This window comes from Platichthys flesus, chromosome 18 (assembly GCF_949316205.1).
Source record: "Platichthys flesus chromosome 18, fPlaFle2.1, whole genome shotgun sequence".
NCBI lineage: Eukaryota > Metazoa > Chordata > Actinopteri > Pleuronectiformes > Pleuronectidae > Platichthys > Platichthys flesus.
Window position 1 is genome coordinate 14,676,688 of NC_084962.1, and position 15,621 is coordinate 14,692,308.

At 44.7% G+C, this 15,621-nt stretch overlaps 2 protein-coding genes across 3 annotated transcripts in view; both read right to left on the bottom strand.

Annotated features, from left to right (window-relative positions):
• The window catches only part of foxo3b (forkhead box O3b), a 42,139-nt gene extending 31,284 nt beyond the window's left edge, over nucleotides 1–10,855 (bottom strand). Inside the window, exons 1-2 of the mRNA XM_062410843.1 lie at nucleotides 10,484–10,855; nucleotides 9,488–10,203 (exon numbers count right to left, since the gene is read on the bottom strand). Of these exons, the coding sequence (XP_062266827.1) occupies nucleotides 9,488–10,033 (546 nt within the window). The 5' untranslated portion in view covers nucleotides 10,034–10,203; nucleotides 10,484–10,855. The remainder of the gene's footprint in view (nucleotides 1–9,487; nucleotides 10,204–10,483) is intronic.
• A 3,555-nt stretch (nucleotides 10,856–14,410) lies between these two features.
• afg1lb (AFG1 like ATPase b) overlaps nucleotides 14,411–15,621 on the bottom strand; it is a 24,521-nt gene continuing 23,310 nt past the window's right edge. For both annotated transcript variants that reach the window (XM_062411911.1, XM_062411910.1), the window contains exon 13: nucleotides 14,411–15,248. In XM_062411911.1, the coding sequence (XP_062267895.1) occupies nucleotides 15,102–15,248 (147 nt within the window). In that variant the 3' untranslated portion in view covers nucleotides 14,411–15,101. The remainder of the gene's footprint in view (nucleotides 15,249–15,621) is intronic.

A 15,621-nucleotide genomic window follows, 5' to 3' on the forward strand; every position in this document is an offset into this window, starting at 1 on the left:
AAAACACTTAATCTAACATAATCTGCTGTCATCAATCTGGATTAACCCTGACTGAGAAGGAGGGAGGGGTGGGAGTGGATCCAGGGTGAGAGATGGGGGATGTAGGGGTGAACAGGGCAGGGAAAGCAGATAATCTTGGTTTTAACAGAGAGTGAAAGTAACACACACAGAAACACAAACACACACACACACACAAACACCACCCCCAGTATTCCCTCGTCCTTCTGTGACACAGAAAGCTTCATCGTAGTCAATTAAATGTTAATCGGGAAAAAGTAGCGCAGCCGGGCCTGTGCAGACGCAGCGATGCCAGATAGGTGGAGTGGTGTAATTGAAAGAGACAGGCTCAGAGGAAAACAAGTTAAAGTTTAAAAGCCAGGATTCGCGTTGGCGAGCCACACTCGGTGATGATAACTTCAAATCAGCCACGGGCAGATGACTGGTGGCCGCGTTGAGATGTGGTAACAGATGAAAGGGGGGAGATCCTCTATCCTCATATACCCTTCCTCTATATCACCCACAGAACTGCTCATAAATAACTTGTATCTCAAACAATACACGAACAACTATTCACATATGAAAAAACAAGGCTTGTCAAAACACACGCAGAGGGTGTGTAAATGATATGTTGATGCGTGTGTAAGTGTGTGAGTGTGTGTGTGTGTAGGAGGAGGCAGAGAAGCAAGGGGCCCAGTTCAGCAATGTGGTTATCTGAGAAACTGAGAATCAAGGCCAGAATGGGAGGTATGTGCAGTCCGACTACATCTGCATGTGTGTGTGTGTGTGTGTGTGTGTGTGTGTGTGTGTGTGTGTGTGTGTGTGTGTGTGTGTGTGTGTGTGTGTGTTGTGGAAGGACAGGGGGGGAGGGGAGATACGTTCAGTGGCTCACTCTGTTATCAGCTGTCACCCAAACTGTGAGTCTTGCCCCCACCTGCTTGACAAGTTATCAGTTGCTATGGAGACAAACAGGTCACAACCCCTCCCTCGTCGTGTCCACACAAGTATGCACGTGTTTATGCATACACACACACACACACACACAAACGCACACACGCAGAGTAGTTGAGGGCACAGAAGTCGGGAAAGTCTTTCCTAACTTTACTCTATAGTCTCAGCTGTCAATCATGTTATAGCATTAAACGACATACAATTAAAATCATACTTACTGGAAAATGAGCTCTGATATATATTTATCAGCCAGATAAAAAAACTACCTCAAATGACAGACACCATCTCTGAGAAATATGAATTTGACTTCTACTTTGACTTTTTAGTTTGGTCCCTCTCTGTTCCACTACGGAGGAGGCGGGACTTATTACCTATACTGCAGCCAGCCACCAGGTGGCGATCAAGCCGTTTTGGCTTCACTTGGGTGGAGCTGTCATAGTCTCTGGATGTGAACAGTAACTTTGTGGTAATTTGTGAGTTTTAATGTTATATTTAGACAGAACCACACCACCTGCTGACGTCACCTTCATATTAACAATACGGGCATGAACGTGATCCCGATCTTTGCATAGAACCTTCAGCGAGAAAACAAATAAGCAAATCTCCCAAATTGTTGACCTATGCTTTTACGGTTTACAAAATGACTGTGTAGGGGGACTGTGGCAAAGAGTTCCTGGAGCTCAATGTGATGCTCATGGGAAATTAGGCACCGACTACAGATGTAATGCCAGACTCTCTTCAGTCCCCTTACTTAAGCATGAGCAGATGCTTGTTTAATAAAGACTTCTGCAAACACTGAAGACGTGTGACGTGTTAACCCATAAGCAGGTTGTTTGTTTTACACCTGGGGAGAGTAAATACTAGTTTCTCTAGGTGTCTTATGGATCCTCCTAATGACAGACAGACAGACATGTCATAGAGCAAATAGTAATATTTCCCAGTCAGACTGGTTCTTAAAAGTCACTCTTCCAAAACTACAACTTTTGATTCCTCTTCTCCCTTTCTCTGCTGAGGTCAAAGGTCAGGGTCAACTTAAAACATCCCCATATTGAGCAGGTATGTCATATTAGGGAATATCTCTCATTTTGTCTAATTACTTCCTATTGCACCCGGTCTCGATCTGGCGCCTCCAGCTTTGCCACAGTTTATCTGGCTGAAACACTGGTTTCAAGCACCAGCAGTCGGTGGAGATCAGGGTAATCTGATGTTGTATAAACTGCTGAGCAACTGTTTTGCAGCGTGAGGGTGTTTTGATAGCAGAGCTGTTGGTGATTGAACGGGTTCTGGAAAGACAGTGAAACACGACAGCTCTGCCACCTCAGTAAACAAGCTTAAGTTAATCATCTGGGAAATTTTCACTTGAGATTTGTTGGGATGCGGGCTGTTGGAAATTACAGCATCAGCAGAACCACCAGTGCTGATAAAACCGAACATTACAAAATGTGAAATTCTGCCAGAGATATTTTTTGCTTACTTCCACAGTTTGAACTGAATAACAGTGACTAATACAGAAGATACGATGCCTCCCTACTGCAGCCTTAAAATACACAAGCAGAGGATAGGACTTTTAAGGAACAGTTTGTTCTGATGTCTTCCTGCCGGTAGTTAAATTATGAGATTGATTCCAGACTTGATATGAAGCTGCCACCAGCAGCTGGGTTAGTGATTCGCATGAAGACAAAAGACCAGAAGAAAAAACCCTGCCTTACAACAATCCCTCCATTTTTGTCCAGTTACCTGGGGTTCGATTGCAAACAAACCTCTGACCGGCAAAATGTCCCAGCTCCTCCAGGGGAATCCTGAGGTGTCATTGAAGATATAAAATCCCCCCAGTGAGTTCTTGGTCTATCCTGGGGCCTTCCCCCAGTTGGACAAGCCCACAAAACTTCCAAAGGAAGGTGCCCAGGAGGCGTCTTAATTAGATCCACTAACCACCTCGTCTGAAGGTGCCACTCCAAGCTCCTCTATCCAAGCCTGACAGCCCAAGGAGGAAAAAGATTATGCCGCTTGTATCCCCACTCTCATTCTTTTGGGTACTAAAAGGTACACATAACCAAAGGTGAGGGTGGTAGTGAATTAACAGGAAAAGCAAAAGTAGCTCCCTCTTCACCATTACAATGGACATATTACAGCTGATGCCGCACCTATCAATGTCGTTCCCTCAGTTACTTAAATTCCTGGAGCAGCACCTCATCCCAATCTAAAGGGGGAGAAATCCACGGTTTGCTGGCAGAGAACCATGGCCCCTAAATCAAGCCCACGTCTCCGGCATGTAATCAGCGTGTAGGATACAAGTGTTTGTATTTTAGATATTATCAAGCACTGGGCATGTACAGGCATCTGTTTTCTGTTTATCTGTGGGCCTGTGTCTGTTTAACACAGAAAAGCAGACCTAAAAAAAAAACACATCAATCCATGTGACCTGGTCACCTCCAGCTTTCCTCATCATGTAGAGAACAGAGATTTGCACTCAGTGCAGCTGGGTCACACCAAGGTTTTTAAAATATGAATTTGATTTACAATCTGAATTTTCACAGAAACAATAACACTCATAATGTTTACATGCATAGAAATATTCCACTATTATTCCAAATTAGACAATATTAATAAATTAGCATTTGGATATTTTGACATTCTGCCTTATTACGAATTTAGCCTTTTGTGCATTGAACACAAATCAACTAGACAACAGGTTGCAAGGCTGGAATGAAGCAGTGAGTCTACGTTCGCCACCAGGGATGATAATAATATTAATATAATATAGTCAGAAAGGGAGTTGCCTTTATTCCTGTGTCATAGGGACTGATTATGTTAATCACAGTATGCATGGCTGCATGTAAAGTGGAATATTAGTCGAAAATTATTTTTTATTAGAGATGTAAATAGCAGGAATATTGTATTTTTTTGAATATTTTGTTCAGGTAAACTCTAGTGTCTCCAAAAAAACTGCTGCAGTGTTTCATTGATCAGCAAAAAAGACCAGAAGGAGTCAAAGTTGTATGGAGTGCAACCAGAGCCCAGGCTCAAGATTCACCTCCATTCATTAGAGCCGACAACAGATTTCAAGAGTCGTGCTTCGAAAGGAGGAGCAGCGAGCAACAGGGAGACGGCTTGTTGTTGTTTTTTGCTCGTGTTTTACATCGAGACAAATGAGGGAGCGGGCTGGAGAATAATGAGAGATGGCGTGAGAGGGAGAAAAAAAGATAAGAGAGTGGAGTGAAAAGAGTTGGGAGTGATGAAAGAGAGACAGAAACTGTGAAAGAGGGTTAGCCTTCAGCCGAGAACAGGCTCTTAAAAATTAATACAGTGATCTGAATTCATCGCCGAGCGCATTGAATAATTGAGAGGAGTCTGTGAGGAGAACAGATCGTGCGGAGTATGACACGGAGGGGGTTGATGGGGATGTGGAAAATGACGGGAAAGCCAGAGACAACAATCGGCTTTTCTTTACTTTTTGACTTCTCACATTTTACACACGAATACTCACAGGATGTTTTTCTGTACGTTACTGGACTAACTTTGACAGGAAATGTGATGAATGGTGTGTCCACTTTCACAGACAGATGGACACTTTGAGAGGAAGCTACTAAACTAACTAAATCTTCCCACGAAACCAACTTAAACTCCGCTGTGTTGATTTTACACAAAAAAACTAATGAGATATGGGATGTTAATAAAGTTGAATTGAACATTTCGGTATCCGACAGTCACGCTATGGTCCTTGTGACGAAAATGTCCGCATGGGTAACCACTGTAGCTATTTCTTTAAGTAAATAAATTTAGCTACAGCTACAGCACTATAATAACATATTTCTGAAAAAACTTGGACAAAGGCCTCTCCCATTTCTACTTGACAATGTGCACAGAGCTTGACTGGGCACAGAACCTCCACCGACACCTATGGGCTGAAGTAAGATGCTGAGTATGAGCCAGATGTTATCACACCACATCAGGGTTAGGGGTTAGGTTCCAAAAACTTGAAAAGGGTTTTCCAGGAAGAGTGAAGGCTGCAGGCGTTACACTAAAGAACAAGGTTTTGGAATAAGATACTTAAAATGCATAAATGGGTGCAATATTACCATATCCGTATATTTTTGCCAATGTAGGCTAATTTCAGATGTAAAATCTAGGCTCCTAAGGCATTCAAAGAAAAACAAAACATGTCCATTGATTGGAAATGGAACTAGAACAGAGCCAGGGGGTTCTCCTCCACGTTGAGGTCGAGCGCTCCGCTCTTGGAGGGGAGTCGGGGAACTGGTGTGTTCCCATAACCCGTCGCCCCTTTACCCTCCCACACCCCTCGAACCCCTCCACTGGGAATCACAGCCAGAGGGCAGTTGTAATACACCAATTTAGAGTAGAGCCTGTTAATTTACTCCCTCAACTCACCCTCCGTTCTCCTCCGACTGTCTTAATGCACCCCCCCTCCGTTCCCCTCTGACCCCCTCCACTCCCCTTTTTATTGCCTTTTTTGCTTCAGCTCTTTGGCACGCTGCCAGCTCCATCTGAGAGGCCTCAGATGGAGACCTGAGCGCACGTGCACACACACACACACACACACACACACACACACACACACACACACACACACACACACACACACACACACACACACACACACACACACACACACACACACACACACACACACACACACACACACACACACACACACACACACACACACACACACGCACACACACACACACACACACGCACGCACGCACGCACGCACGCACGCACGCGCACGCACGCACGCACGCACACGCGCACACGCACACGCACGCGCACGCGCACGGACGCACGCACACACGCACGCACGCACACACGCACGCACACACGCACACGCACACAAGAAGCCCCTGTTTCCCAGTTAATCTTTATCAGTATTTTCTGCCGCATTATAAGAATTTCTTTACCAGCCAGTCGTCTTCTGGAGCTCCGATGGTGCTTACAAGTTTAAATTCCAGCCTTTAGCCAATAGTCCTGTGATAATATTCATGGCTGGCGCTGGAATCTTATCGCCCCCGTGAAGCTCATTTCACTCTGCAGTGATGGACAGCCGATGAAAAGACGAGTGTTGTGAGGGTCTTTTGTCGACCCTCTCTCTTTTGTCCACCACGTCCCGCTCTGATTGGAATAATAAATAATTACAGTCCAGCAGAATTGACACTTTCAGCTTCTGAGGCCATTAAAATGGTAATCAACATGGCTGGTGGGCTTATGGTGGGGGGATATGTTTTTCTCAAAGTCAGATAGGGGAATAAGCGGACTGTAGGGTGGTGTGTGTGTGTGTGTGTGTGTCTGTGTGTGTCATGAACTTTTGTTTGTTTTGGTCTCTGTTGAAAAAAAGGTGCGTTTCAGTCGCGGGATCGTGACTCACTGATTTGTGGTTTTGGTGTCACATTGTATACCTGGAACTACCCATCAATTATCAGAAGACATTAAGACTGATGCAAGTGTAAAGCAATAATCTCAAGTTGACGATAAACACTGTCGGGTTCTTAGAGATAATGTAATCTATTGATATAAGTCTAATTTTAGCCCCATGTATGACTTATTACCTTCAGCATAGACTCAGTCATAAACGCCGGTGATAAGCCTGAACATGATCGGGCAAAAGCAGCGTATGTGCCTGAACATGTCTGTCAATGGGGGAATGTATGGCAGGTTTAAAAACAAACAGGGACAAGCTTATCTGAGCTGGAGGGAACTGTATGTACCGTGTGTGTGTATGGTGTGCATGTCACCGAGACATAACCGGGTCTTGTCCCATGATGGACAGCTGCTGGGAACAGGGAGCCTGTTACACCGAGGTTAAGTAACACTAGAGCACAAAGTTCAGTGCAGCTAGGAATACGCCTACACACACACACAAATGCACACGCACACGCACTCACACTCAACTCACACCTCACACTCACAAGTGCACCTAATCTCTTCAATATGCACAGACACACACAGATGAAAAGAGAGTTACACGCTGAGAGTTAGAGGCATGTTTACAGGGGGGGCTATTTTGAGATGCAGCCCATCACTCGCAACCAGAACTTCAAGCCAGAACTTGTGCTGGAAAAACTCTTCACACGTGCTGCTATGATCTGCCATAAAAAAGGTGAACTGGTCTGACACACGGTCTGTCAAACTCACACGCACACACACACACAAAGAGGGATTCTGACTCTGGCTCTATAAAAGACCACGGTCTCAAGTGCAACCTTATGCAATCAGGCTATTTCTATGAGAGTGTTCAGCTGAGGTCATAAGCGGTTCCATATCTCAGTTCAGTTCAGGTGACTGATTTGACAATAGTCACTTTCAGATTTCATTTGATTTGTGAAATACCTCTGTTCTTTGAGACCAATTTTTATTATAGAAAATATGATTTTAATTGTGCAGTGTATTATTTTATTCATCTGAGTTTCACTACAGAAATAAAAGCATTTTCTCATTTAACAACCCGACAAAAAAGTCTTAAATTGGCCATTTTTGAATATTTGAATCAGGATCCAAATATAGATCATTAGTCTTAGATACCTGACACTTTGTTTTACAGTTATCTTTCATTAAATTCAAAAAAAGATGAGGTTCCTCATCACAATCAGGTTTGAATCAGAGATGGCCCTCTTCACACTGAGGTCTTTGTTGTGTAATAACAAGTAAATGACTGAACACCATGTTTCTATTAAAAGCCTATTCAGTGTCTCCTCTTACTTGAAGACAATCTGAGATGTTAAAAGATTTCCCGTTGTTGTGCTTGGCTGTCTCCAACCTACCTTTACTGGGGCTAATGGTTAACTGACAGAGATAGGAAGCAGAGTGACGTAAGTGGGAACCTGGGAGAGAAACCCAGTGGGATTACTAGGATTTGTTCAGCAAATCTCCTCAACAAAAGGTGTGCGCTGCATGGCTGCATGAAACTGTAGGTGTTCAAACCTGGCCCTGTGTGGAGGTGAAACCCAAGAGTCTCTGAGAGTGAAATGGAGAGCAGAGGGACCCCGACAACCTCCCCGTATGGAGGCTGTCACCTGAACACCTGGCTCTGCAGGCTGTCTTTGGTTCCATTGGCCGTTTTTTACTAAAAGCAAGCAGCTTGAGACATGTTCAGGCCTCAAATATGAAGGAACCTGTTCGTCAGTCTCGTGCCTTGGAGATGGATCATCCGAAAAAAGAGGAGCGTGTCTAATCTTTGTGATACAAAGAGACACAACTTGAGACTGTGATGAAAAGAGTCCCTTATGAGAAACAGATAAGGAAGGGCATAGGCTGTGAGCTTTAGCCGACATTTATTGACAGAGCGAGCGTAACACTAAACCGCCAGCAGCCCGGCCCTCATGCCCGAAATTCCAGGACTATAACAGCCCTGCATGGTAACGATGAACTTGGCCTGGACTTGGTGGGGGCTACACATACAACTCCCCCACCCCATCTTTGCTCTCCACTGGACCATATCACATAGCCAAACCCCGAGAAGCCCTGACAAAATATGGCCTATATGCTCCACACCCCATGGGGCCGGTCCTGGGTTTTAATCTCCACTCCCTTGACCTTCTGCTGCATCTCCCTCTGCCTCCCCTCACTCTCTCTTTTTTCGCGGGCTCCATGCGTCTTTTCGGGTCGACCAGATCGCAGCTTGTACGAGAAGCTTTACCCTCAATGGCTCAACCAAACTCAGCAGCGGCAACTCAGTGGTTATGTAATTCCCCCCGCGAGGCAGGATCAGCAACCTTGGCAGTTGCCTACCTGACCCAAGAGACTGACGCGGCCCTGCCAAGGTTTACATAACAAATGGCAAACAGGGCAATACCTCTGTGGCTGCAGTGGCCCGGCGGAAACCCAGCTTCTGTGTATAAGAGCAGATATTCCCACCAACAAAGACCAGATCACATGGAGGTTTACACGTGCAAGAGAGGTCTTCTCAGGACTCCCATTCTCCTCCTGGCATTGTGGGTCCAATCGTGTTGTTTACATTCAGCTCCTTGTCCCATTAGAGGATTTGCTGCTCTTCAGTAAACTGCCTTATGTAATTGTCTCATTCTCTCTGAGCGTCTTAAACAGAGGGGTTGCGTCACTCCAAATGAGCCAGTGTGTTTCCAGACAAACCGGTTGCAACGTTTCTGTTTGCTCTAATTCCAAACATGTAACCGAGGCCTCATAGGAATAACATGCACGCATAACTCCTCAGGAAAATAACCGAGATAAAAGACATTAATCTGATGCAAATGCAATCAGACTGATTACTATCAAACCTCTGCAGGTCTATTTATCACGTGTCACCAAACCTCATGCATCTATTGAGCTTAGATATCCTGCGATGGGATTTTAGTCTCGTTTGCTCCACCTTAACTGTAATTTGCACTCGAATGACAATGAAAAGCACCGATGACTCCAAGATGACACCCAAATAATGGCCCATCATAATAGGACCGCTTGGGTGCGTGCGTCAGTGGGTACACAAGCCACATGCTTTTTGTTTTTGTTTTGATGGAGGAGGGAGGGGGACTGGCTGGGTGGGTGGGAAGGAGTGAGGGAGTCTTACCTTCCATCCTGCAGAGCTGTTGCTGTCGCCTTTGTCCTTGAAGTAAGGGATGGATCTCACCATCCAGTCGTAGATCTGGGACAGTGTCAGTCTTTTGTCCGGCGCGGTCTCGATGGCTTTGGTTATCAGGTCGGCGTACGACAGGTTCCCCCAGGCGTTGCGGCGGGACGAAGCCTTCCTCGGGGTCTGCAGAGCGCCGAGGCTGTTGGGAGTCAGCGCGCCGGAGGTGGCCGACGGGGAGTGCGTGGAGAGCGGGGAGCCTCCGCTCTCCTGGCCGGGGGAGGAGAGCGATCCGTCGGCGGCCACGGGGCTGTTGCTGCTCTGGTCCTCCGCCGCCCCTCCGGAGCGCGTCGGGGTGGCACCGTCCTCCTCATCGTCCTCCTCCTCTGGGATGATGTCTGCCTCGATGCTCTCCGGCTTCTCCGCGCTCGAGTCCGGTCTCGGCAGCGGCCAGGTGCAGGATCGGGGGCGCTTCTGGGGCTCGAAGTCCGGGTCGATGGCCACGTCCAGGTCCGGCACTGGCTCGGCTAGCTGCGCCTCGGCCATGTTCTCCTGATCAAGTCTCAATCGTGGCCCCGCTTTGTTGTCCTTCCAAGTTACAAGTGAAGAAACCAGGAGCTGTCAAACTCGCGTCCCATGAATGCGCGCTCCCGTCCTTTGTTGCTATTCCACACGAGCGAAGTCCCGAACTGGGCCGAGCGCAACTTTCTTATTTTCTGTGGAAAACACGAAGAGAATATAAATACAACCGAGACAGAGCTTAGGTCAAACTAACCGAGCACATGTAATAAACCACAGCGGGCGACTGACACGTTCAAAGCTGCAGTAAAAGCCCCCTTGGAATAAATAGAAATGTCTCTTGTAATAAAACAAATCTATGAAATCCAGCCCTGGTGCTCGGACCGTGGATCTGAATCCTCCTGCTGCAGATCAGTGGAGGACAAAGTGCTCCAGCCTCATCACACACATCCCATCTGAACTCTTTAAATGCAATACCTTGCACGATCATGCGCTCCGTGGATCCAAGTGAAATATCCCCCAGAAAAATGTTAAAAATTAAAAAATGCGCCAGAGAAAGAAACTAGATCCCGGTTCGTCCAGAGTCCCTTCGCGTTGCCATCTTCACTCTCCTCTTCTTCTCGCTCCTCAAGTGCAGCGACGCACAGACAAGTGAGTGTGGAGGAGGATTGCCACCTCACTCTGGGTTACTACTGTATCTCCATTTGCTCTGCACGCACACGGACACACACACACGCACATGCAGGCACATTCACACGTGCACACACACACATGCACGCACGTCCACCACCAAGGCCCGGCCCCCTGGATCCTGTGCATGGTTTCGCCTTTTAAAGAGACACTGCAAAGTCAGCTCGGCTGCAGGGACACGTCCTGACATGTTGCTGATGGACATAAGAAGAGACGCTTTATAATGTGGTGTCCCTCATTGGTGTTTAATATCATTTAAAAATGTGGTAAGTACAGTGTTCACGTGCACAGTTTGTATTTTGAAAGATATGCTTCAGTGTCAAGTACAATCACACTTGGGTCCACAGGTGTGCTACAACTGGAAAAAGGCAGTGTAGGACTGAGACTCACAAATAAATCACATCGATCTGTTATGTAATTCTGTTTATGTCTTTCATTATGTATCATAATTATATATAACTCATATATAAATAATTTCATCTTTCTCTTTTTAACTCATCTCCCATAGCTTTTACTGCATTTGTCTATTTCGCTGACTTGTCTTCTGTCATATACTGTTTGTATTTTATTCTTTTAAACTATTTTGATCCTTAAGCCTCTTTCTCTGTGTTTTCCTCTTCTGCAAATTGTATTTTCTTATTTCTTTTATTCCTAATCTTATGTTTAGCGTTATATGTTCTTTGCCATGATTTTAAAGCACTTTGGCTCAACCACTTCTGTTTTCAATGTGCGTTTCAAAGCTGACATATTCAACCTACCTTTTAACGAGGCATTGTGCAATTCAAGCATATTTACTAAAATACCACGAAGAACTAGGAAATACTCAAATTTAAGCAACATTTGAACACTTAATTCAATTAATCATCTATAAAAATGAATGTTATAAGTGTTGGAATTAGTCCATCTGCCTATGAAAAGACCTATAGTCTTGAAAAATCTAACATATTAGGTCATTTCAGTTTTGTAGTGACATTTACTTTACTTTTAATACCTTTTATTCAACATTATGAAACATCCTGACCAGTATTCATATGATCACAAGGATTAAATGACTCTATGGTTTACAGTATCACAAGTGATTGAGTTCCATTTGTATTCAATTTATACTAGAAGTCATTTATTTTGACAAGCTACACATGTGACTAATGTCCGTGGTTTTTCACAATAAAAGCACGGGAAACTTGTTGTTTCCTGTGTGAAGGTTGATTATCCCTTTAATCAGGCTGTCATTCGCGCGTGTCACGCCGCCTAGACCACGCCCCCTTTCTCGGAGTTGAGACTGACGTCATTCCGTTTACTGGCCAGAGAAAAGGATCCTGAATGGTTCTTCATCCTGTGAGTGATGCACCTCCTCCTCCTTATCACCCCCCTCATCCTCCTCTTCCTCCTCCACCTCCTCTGGATCAAAACAGCCTCGTCCACGTCTTCTTTGTCTCACAGGACCGTGTGCAGTGCAAGGTGCGCGTGCTCGTCGGTTCTGTGCAGGAATGCGCGTTCACAGCTGACCATAACAAAGATACACCTTTAATATTGCTTCGTGGATTTGTTATGTGTCAGTGCAATTTGTTTTTTAGTGTGTGTTTTGACAAGCACAATATGTCACTGTGACAGTATATAAAGGTGAGTACATCGCTTCAACTGCAGTTTGTTCATTGCTAAAAACATATACATACACACACACACACTTGCAGCATCAGTGTGCAGGCTGCACTGCACAGGATTACAGTAGATACAGTCAGTCTAGACACACTCACATTGTGCGATTGTTTTGTTTCCTTCACATCAAAGAGAATACCTGATGCAGCAGTTTGGCTCCTGCAGAGAACTACAGAGTTGTCTGTCCGCTGGATGTGCAGGGAGGGAGAGAGAGTGTGTGCACTTGTGAGCATGTGTGTGTGAGTGTGTGTGGGGGGGATGCGTGTTTCTGTGTGTGCATAGAAACAGCCAAAAAAATCTTCTCAAGTCAAAGCCATGTAGCTATGAAAATAAATCAGAATATGTTCCTCTGTGATTTGGCTCCTGCAGTGAGTACATGATTTTTGCTTTTTGTCTTTTCAATACTTCATCTCTTTTGGTTTATTGAGTGCGTCAGAAGAATTATCCATTAAACACCATTAAGTTTCTCAAACTAACACAAACTGTGTTCATAGTTCAACACTGACTGTAAGTGCAGAATTGAACCTGCTTATAAAGATTACATATACACGTGAGTCCTGTGGAACCAAAGAGTGTGTCGCACATGAACTTCAACTACGAGGCTGCTGTATCTCTGGCATTGGGCCAATTCTACATGACGCTAAAATGAGCCAGCCTCACCTCACATGCCCCATGCGAAGGCCCTGATAGTGCTGCACAAGGGCACAGAAGTGCACGAGCAAGCAAAACACACACACACCCACACACCCACCAGCCATGGAGCCATGTAACATAAGGTTGGTGCAGTACAATCCAGAGACTTGAAAACTGTAATAGCACAATGTCTGGAATGCGTTCAAGTATCCAACAGACTTGTATTGGCGGCTGTGTAACTCAATTGTATTCATGCTTATGTTAACATAGAAAAACATGAAATTTAACGCATACTCCAGGTATTTTAATGCATTTTACGTTTTATCTAAAGTCACCTCAATGTCTCATGAAAGCATCAAAGTGTCAAGACACCGTTTCTGCTCATGACACGAGAAAGAGACGAAGGGTTTCTAATCTTTGTTCTGTGGTCCACAAAGGATGGAGACCGTGACCGCTCCTCTAATCCAGCAATATTCATCCAGTTAAGACAAAGTGTGGCAACCATCTGTGTAAGTGTGTGTACATCTGACCCCCCCCCCCCCCCACCCCCCACCCAAACAGCGTAATGCTCTGATTGGATTAGGAACCTCGGCACAGGCCCCGGTTGATTCTTCTTTAATTCAGAGTTATGGTTGGACAGACCTGGGTCCACGCCAGCAGCTGCACACATCAGGTGCATGCATGTGGCTGGACATGGAGCCAGTTGCTGTCCAGGGAGTGGAATGACATTATGGATTTATTCTGGGGATGTTGAAGTTGCTCCGTGACGCCGGCTGTTTGGACACACTACACACACACAGTGTCATGTAACGGTCTTGGCTGAGATAATGTGGGTGCTGCTGCCTGTCAGACTGTACTGGTCCAGGCTGGAGTGCTGCACCAGGATGACCTCATCTTTACATGGACTGCAATAACAAGGTTTGCAACGAATGGCTGCCCTCTGCCGCCACCTACAGGCAAATAATGGCGTTACAGCACAGAGGAAATGTAGCTGCCCTTTAATTATAACTGATGAAAAGTCTTTATATTATATTTCTTTATCTAATAAAGTAATTGTATCATTTGCATATAAATACATATAGTAGATTTATTTAAATTACATTATATTACTGCGATATTGTGGTAAGTTTGGAAGACATTTTAGTTTTCATTTCAACTTTGTGGAACATAACACTATAGAACTATACTGCTAGATAGTGTATATCTAATCATCTCCAAAATGCACTAAATTAAAAACTATATAAATTCACATCAAATATTTTGGTCTTCACTATCTGAAGTTAAATCGTCATGTGCAAAATTTTCTTTTGTTACATTTATCCCTTTTTTTTTAACATTCACTCATTAATAAAAGGAGACATCCGCATGACACTACTCTGAAGGTATGGATTCGAAAATGCAAACCTTCATTCACAATTGTTTGTCTTTAAGAGTTTATTACATAGATTGTTAAGGGTGTTTCCATGCCATCACCTGCACCAATGTAAGACTTATTCCATCTTCAACAGGCCACAAAGTACAGTGCTCAAAACAGAAGCTGAATTAAAATTAAGATCAGCTGTAGTTTCTTTAGAGTTTAGACTTTTAATACATAATCACAGTCCGACAGGTACTGGTCTTAACATAAAGGCGGTTCAGCATTTCCATGCATACATTCATGAAACATGTTATAAAATGTTCTATCAGGCATCATACTGTTGAGCTGCAGAAAAAAAAAAAAGCTTGTCACATTCACCACCAGAGGGCGGTAGCCAACCGCTGTCAAGGACACTTCCACCCTGAAAAAAAGCAGCTGATAGTTTTGCTTTCACACAAGCTGGTGAGGTTTCTATGTTATTTTAAATAAACAAGTTCTTGAGGGGAACAGAAAAAACCACCTAGAGGGTAAAGAGGTATAACAACCACAGTCAGAACCAGTCAGAACCAAAGGAGAACAGATATCCAGTTATACATTTACAGTGGATTTCAGGCCTTTGGAGTAAACTATACTGCTTATTCTCTAAAAACATTAAGCTTAGCTCGCCCCAAAATAGACTTCATCTTTTCTGTTCCTGAAGCTTTTGAGGTACTGTGTTGTCTGGAGGTATAAAATTATGGTAGCAGTCAGAACTGGATGTTAGGTGTTCCTGTGCTCTGTGCTGTGACGGCGGTCTCCCTTAATCCAGTATGACTCTGTTTGCATCTCCGTCAGCCTGGACACGGTCCTCCGGAAGGCAAAGATCTCCTCCTCGGCCGTGAACAGAGTCAGACGCTCCGCTGCCTCCTGAAGAAAAGGAGCCGACACAGGGGGTTAGCAGCGAATGCACTCGAATCCAATCTGAACTGAGGACAGTGAATATGGAAGGAAGGTTGAGAGCTGCAGGCCTGTGATCAAAAGACCAGACTGGCCGGTACGTGAGAGTGAAGGTTGTATTCGAGAAAAGACTTAAACTGTGGGACTTATTCTCAGCGAAAGTTTTCCGCAAATAGTCAAATGTGAATATATATGAAATATTTAAATAAAACCTTGAACAGAGCAAGTTGAAAGAGGCACATCTGTGTTGAAAACTGTTTCACAAAACCTTTGTATCTGTCTAATTGGCTCAGGTCAAGTTCGGACACAAAAGACAGAGAGAATGTCAGTTTTGGGTCGGGGG